This window comes from Phaeoacremonium minimum (genome assembly GCF_000392275.1).
Source record: "Phaeoacremonium minimum UCRPA7 unplaced genomic scaffold PA7_03_scaffold_610, whole genome shotgun sequence".
NCBI lineage: Eukaryota > Fungi > Ascomycota > Sordariomycetes > Togniniales > Togniniaceae > Phaeoacremonium > Phaeoacremonium minimum.
In genome coordinates, this window is record NW_006921512.1 from 23243 (window position 1) to 29962 (window position 6720).

Sequence of the window (6720 nt, forward strand, 5' to 3'; positions counted from 1 at the left end):
TAGGGGCTCCCTAGATGGTAGAAAACTTAGACTTGAATAATTATAGATGGACACTTGACCCCTTTTAATACATCTGACCTTGATTCAGCATCATAGCGTATGGCTAGCACAACAGGCCTGAAGTTGCGCACTACCTACCATGGACTTGCGACTTAGTCGAACTGACATGCTCTATATCTGACCAAGACAAATAATGGGATTGATCATATATGTGATTAGAGACTAGCATCAATGACAATATACCAATGCTAGAATTCCGATCGTCTCTTAAGTGCTCAGCCTAGCCATCTGCTATGGCAGTCACTCGATCACTGTAAGAAAGAAATTTTATGAGCAATTGCAATCTGTTTTCGTCGTCTAGATAGGTCGACGTTCACCGTGTTCGACTTGCGTGTTTACTAAGTGATCGCCCTAGGCAGGCACCCGCTAGAACACCCTGCCACCTCCTCGATGCAGGTGCAGCTGAAGCCCCACTTACGCGATCTGTGAGCTCTTGCAACGCGTCTGTGCGCGGTCTTGTAACGACACTTGACAACAAACATGCCGCCTCCGGCACAAGAGACTGCACCCTCAATGGCCCACGAAGATGTGGACCAAGCTCAAGTACTGAAGAGAAGAAAGATCCGGAAAGGAACCACAAGCTGCTGGCAGTGTATGCGTACCCTTTGTTTGGTCTTTTCTCTTTCTGAACTCCTTCTCTCGACTCTAATCTCAGTGCACTGGTTGATCTTCCACAGGCAAGAAACGAAAGACTCGCTGTCAATATGCCGTTCCCGCAAGCGATGTGTGTATTAGTTGCGATAGGCGCGGCACTGTGTGCCTGAGCCAAGAATTCCCTGAGAATTCGGCGGGCGGAAAGAAAGGCAAGGGAACACACCGGGATGTGGACGAAAGACTTAGAAGAACCGAGACTCTGATCGAACAATTACTGGGCGGCGTCACGCCGACATCTAGGAGCAGCAACCATGGAGGATTCAGCACGGTCATCCCGAATTCGGCGCTCGATAGTCTACCGTCCACTCCTCATACGACAAATTTCTCTCACCACGATGGCCTAACGATAACCCTCGAGGATGAGGTATGCTGCGTAGTGTGCCACTCCATGCACTTCTAGATGCTAACTTTGACGAGGCCATGTGTCAGGATGTTACCCCGGAGTTGTTTGACCCATTGTCTACAGCTACATCTGGGTCTGGCCTGAACGATGTCATCATGGAGCGAGACATCACTTCGAGGCAATTGCATGCATTACTTCCGAGCCAACGGGACGCACGCCTCATCATTGGTTCTGGGCACACAACTGCCTTTTTGCAATTCTTCACCGTGCCGTACGGGGATTTGTTTAAGAGCAGAATGAGATCTTCCGCTGCTCTCTCTGCATTACCCAGTCCGACAACCCACCCCATACTACTCATCCGTACGCTGTTATATCTGGCCAATGGTCTCCAGCAGCTCCATCCGTTGAGCCCAGAAGCCACGGAATTAGACCTTGGCTGCTCCCTTCAAGATGCAACAAGCCGATACATCACGGCCGCAAGCAACGCAATGAAGCATGATGAGCAGCTTCTCCAATCTTTGGAGGGTCTAGAATGTCTCATTCTACAGGGCGTGTACCATATCAATGCCGGTGATTTGAGGCCGGCATGGTTATGTTTCCGCCAGTGTATCAGCATGGCACAACTGATGGGTCTTCATTGTGGTGATCCAGATGACATTATAGTCTTGGATCCAGAAAGCATATCATCTCCAACTCTCATGTGGTACCGTATTATTCACCAAGACAGATACCTTTCCCTGATGCTTGGCGTTCCTGCTGGTACCTCGGGCAGCTATCGCGATTTCGACAACTTGTTGCAGGGAGACTGTGCAACAGGACGCTTAGAGTGCATGCATTCAGTGATCATGGGCCGCATCGTCGCACGTAATGAACAAAGGAGTTCTGATGACGAGTTCACAATCACACAAGAGATCGACTCGGCTCTTCGAAAAGCAGCCCGGTGTCTGCCCTCCCACTGGTGGTTGCTGCCAAATGCACGGTCCACGAGCAAAGGCAAAGCCACGGTGGAGGAGCAACTGCAGGACATCATGCGTACTCTTGTCCAGCTCACACATTTCAACCTACTTACTCTTCTTCACTTGCCTTACATGTTAAACATCCTCGGTGGTCGAAGCTACCAGTACAGTAAAACCGCCTGCGCCAGCGCCAGCCGGGAGCTACTGAGCCGTTACACTCGATTTCGATCCCTATATCAAAATGCTTTTTGCTGCCGCAGTATTGACTTCGCGGCTTTCACTGCGTGCCTTACCCTTTTACTGGCGCACCTCGAAAGCCATCGCGATGACTTCGGCACAATGGACTTTCTGGCTCACCAGCGCTTGAGCGACCGAGCCATGGTAGAGGAGACCATTGATCTTATGTTGGAATCAAGCTGTTCAGGAAATGATAGCGTATCGCAGCACACAGCAGACATTCTACGATGTCTACTCGGTATCGAGGCTGAAGCTGCAGATGGATGTAACCCCTCACAATTCAACAACTCCACTCCGGAAAGCCAACATAGATCTTCTATTCGTTTGATTCTTCCGCATCTAGGAAAAGTCGAGGTCGGGAGTGATGGAATCATCGCATTTGACTCATCACAACGAGCTTCCAGAATGGCTTCACCAATGCCGACAACCTGTGAGAAAACCACTGGCACATCTGGCCTAAGATCGCTGGAAAATCCAGTAATCACGGCTCTGCTCCCATTATCTCATCCTAATTCTTATACGCCCCAAATCCAAGCGGCGGCGGTAGCTTTTCCCAGAGAGGAACGATTAGAGGAGCATGATGTCCTAGATCCTGACTTGACGTCATGGCAAAAGCATCCATCAGATGATGGTAATAGACCGGACATCGCGGAGAGCAACGCTTGGGATATGCACAATATGGACGAGGAGCTTCTCAATAATCTACTTCAGAGCAATGACCTCATGCCAGAGAATGACGACGAAACTGCATTTGATATCAATGCACTTTTCAGCAAGTGAAGTAGAGTGATCCAGACAAGGCGGGAATGATTGTAAACTTTCGAGTTTGTTTCCTATCCAGGGCCCGCCTACCTCTATCTTATGCCCTCTTGCGACAACTACTTGGGACTTTCAGGTCTAGTATGAGGTTTGGTAATTCACTCGAACCAGCAGGCATCGAGTAGGTGAAGTTCCAGAATTCAAAATCTCGAATCAGCGAATCAGCGCCACCATATGAACCTGCGAAGCTCAATGCGTAGGTCATATTGACGTTGCCCGATACCCGAACGTTCAGGCCCTGAACATCACTCCAGCCTGATAGTGTCGGCTTTTCCGGGAAAGTGGCCACAACAAGCGAGAAAATGGACGACTCGGTTCCATTTGGATAGGTTAGGTTGAGTTTGTTGGGACTGACGACCGCGTTGAGCGCCTTCTCGGTTGGATACAACTTCACGCAACGCTTAGCCTCACGACCGCAGTTATAGAATGGGTGAACTTACGGAAATGAAAGCAATTTGATTACCAGCGGTCCACTGTACCACGGCAGGGTTGAAAGACTCCTGAGACGTGGACGGTCCACCTACAACATTTTCATTGTAAGACTCAGCGCCGATCGTCAGATTTGCAGATAACCACGTTGTTATGTTGCGGGGAGCATAGTCATAAGGTGGATAATAAGCCTGAGCGGTAAACGTTCGCTCCCCTGTGAAAGAGCTGATGGCATCAATTGTTCCTTTGGGCAACAGAGATTGGTGAAATTCGGCGAGAATCGCCATCAGTGGTGCCCACGCATAGTCAGCCGTGTGGGACATGACAAATGGCTGGGTTGTTAGCACTAGTTCCACGCATTCTTTGGGTTTGTGGTATACCTTTGAAATCAAGGATGAATTCTCCTTGCCAATTAATGTCCAGAACCATAGAGCCATCAGACTGAGGTAGCGATTCATGTCATATCCATATGCACGATCCCAAGGTCCTGCCATGTTTTTCATTCCCGGGTGCCAGAGTTGAGCTACTGCGGACCAGGTGTCACGCAGCATCTTCGGACCATACTGCGCCATCACTGAGTCAGAAGGCAAATATTTGCACCAGAGAGTCAGACCGAATAGCGAGACACCAGTATAGGTACCGCTATTGAACTCTGAGAGTGTGTTGAATTGCGTAAACAGGTCAATTATCTCCTGAGCGTAGGCCTCTCCAGCGTTCGTAAAATTCGCATCCTTCAACCGTCGGCCTGTCCATCCGGAAACGAATGCACGCATAATTGCCTATACGATGGTTAGTATCTACTGAAGTTGACCAGACATGAGTAGCTCTCGTGGGAGGCCTACTGGATTGCTATATGACGGATAGAGATTGTCACTATCAACGCCACCAACACGATAACTGTCTCCCACTGTGGCATTGGCAAGAGACTGAAGGATCAGAGTTTGAGTGCTGTTGCTCAACAAGCCCGAGAACTCTTCCAGAGCCATGATGAGCGTCGTGCCAACAAATCCTCTCCAGTTAGGGTCAAATGAGCCATAAATTTTCTTGGCATAGTGAATCGAGCCCACGTATGGCTCCTCCGGCTCCTGCTGGTAGTCACCATACCTTCCACTCCTTTAGCCAAATCTTCAGGACGCCACTGAGCTACCAAGGACTCACCACTGTTCTACGGGATCTTTGTACTGGCCAGCGATGGTGTTGGTTATAATCTTCTCCGCCTCGGCAACGTCGTTCCCCTCGTCCCTGGCTAACAATCCCAGCGCGTACCATACTGAGCTTCGCGTTTCATGCCTGAGGGCGGATGCACCGCCGAAGTCGTACAAGTAGCCAGCAAATGGGTCATAATAATCGTCCATCCATGACATGGACTCATTGAAGAGTTGCTGTGCATTGGGTGGCATGGACGAAACGTATGATGCGCTGCAAAAGCCTGCCAGCCCAGTGGCTATGAGAGCGTAGGGGACCATGGCCGCTTGCATGTCTATCGCATGACGACGACGGCTGACCTACCTAGCTTACAAGTAGGAGCATTGGCCTTCATATAAACGTACCTGCATCCCTGTACTTGTTATCTCAACAGTCTACTGTTAATCTATCATTCGGCTTCTCATTCGGGCGATCCCCGAAGCCCTCAATGACGCGCGCCGGCAGATGTAACCTTGAAAACATGGCGCTACCGAGGACCCCGCCGGAGAAATGTTGCGATCAACACTGAAATGAGATCCATTTTCAGGGATCTTACAGAGGCACCGGGCTCAATCTCCACGTCCACATGGCGCTAGAACACGGGGCATGCCCTGAAAGGATTGTAGCCCCGCTAGACCGCCGGCATGTGAAGAGGAAGTCGGCCGCCGCGGGACCTTCATCATGGATCAAAGTTGATCGAGCCGCTAAAGAGACATTGGGAATTGGTCGCAGCTGCAGGTTGCCCTCGTCTTATCTATTCTCTATCTCTATATCTACAACTAACTCTATTTCTATTCCTGTCCGGCTCCCGAACTCTTAGCTAATTTGGAAAACAGAGAGTCTTTGACTTTCAACAGCTTCTGAGGACTCCCCACCTCAGCTAGCCGGCCCGCGTCCATCACCATGACGATATCAGAGTCGATAATCGTGTTCAGTCGGTGAGCAACCGTCAAGATCGTGCAGTCTGCAAAATCCTCTCTTAGGATTCGTTGCATTGTTCCATCTGTCTCCGCATCCACGTTGCTTGTGGGTTCATCCAGGATCAGAATCTTGCCCTTTTTCAGCAATGCACGAGCCAGCGCAAGCAACTGTTGCTGTCCTTTTGACAAGGATGATGCGGTGATCTCAGCGTCCAGGCCACCTCTCTCGCTAAGCACGCCCCAAAGCCCAACTTTTGTGAGCGCTGTAATGATGGCGTCGTCGTCATTACTGCCCGCTGGGTCTGCATTTAATCGAACGCTCCCGATGAGAATCAAGGGATCTTGAGGAATCGTTATGAGGCGCTCCCTGACAGTGTCCCTCTGAATGGCGGCAAGATCCATGCCATCAATGAACACCTTTCCAGCAGTGACTTCAAGAAGCCCGAGGATTGTTCCCACAAATGAACTTTTACCGCTACAAAGGGATTAATAACGCTTCACCAATACTCATTTGGAACAGTCACTAACCTTCCTGTGCGCCCGCAAATGCCAACCTTCTGGCCGGATTCGACCGTCAAAGAGACATCATGAAGTGCGATGGCAGAGGGGCTAATGGAATATTAGTTTCATGTTCTTGTTGTAAACGCCAGTACTCACTTGTGCGCAGCTGTCACGTTTCGGAATTCAATGACACCAGTATTAGGCCAATGCTCGTCTGGTTCAGGTTTGTTATCTTCATCCTCTGGCTTGACGTCCTCCTGGAAGTCCTTCAGTCTCGCAATCGAGCCAAGAGAGGTTTCGAGCAGTGTCCATCCCTGTACCATGGCCGATAAGCTGTTGTTGAAGGCTTCATGATGTCAGTTTTGGATTTCCAGAAAAGGGATGGCGAACTCACAAAGGATGTTGTTTAACGATACTCCTAGTAACCCTGCTGTTGTCGAAGACTTGAGTCCTAAGGCTAAGCCAACTACAAGAACAGCTTCAGCTGTCACAATCAAATCTAGAACCAGGTTCAGCCACCGCTGGATACAATACAGCAGGTAATAAGGCCGCTGCGAGTAATCCAGGAGACGTTTGTTCGTCTCTTTGCTTTCTTGGTTCCATCCAAAAGCCCGGA

At 49.8% G+C, this 6720-nt stretch overlaps 1 protein-coding gene across 1 annotated transcript; it reads right to left on the bottom strand.

Annotated features, from left to right (window-relative positions):
- Window positions 1-5474: 5474 nt before the first annotated feature.
- UCRPA7_8762 (putative abc transporter protein) lies at window positions 5475-6427 on the bottom strand (the record flags this gene model as incomplete). The annotated part of the gene is made up of 3 exons (XM_007921272.1): window positions 5475-6078; window positions 6132-6212; window positions 6261-6427. The coding sequence occupies 3 exons, from the start codon at window positions 6425-6427 to the stop codon at window positions 5475-5477; spliced, it is 852 nt and encodes a 283-aa protein (XP_007919463.1).
- Between the last annotated feature and the right edge of the window lie 293 nt (window positions 6428-6720).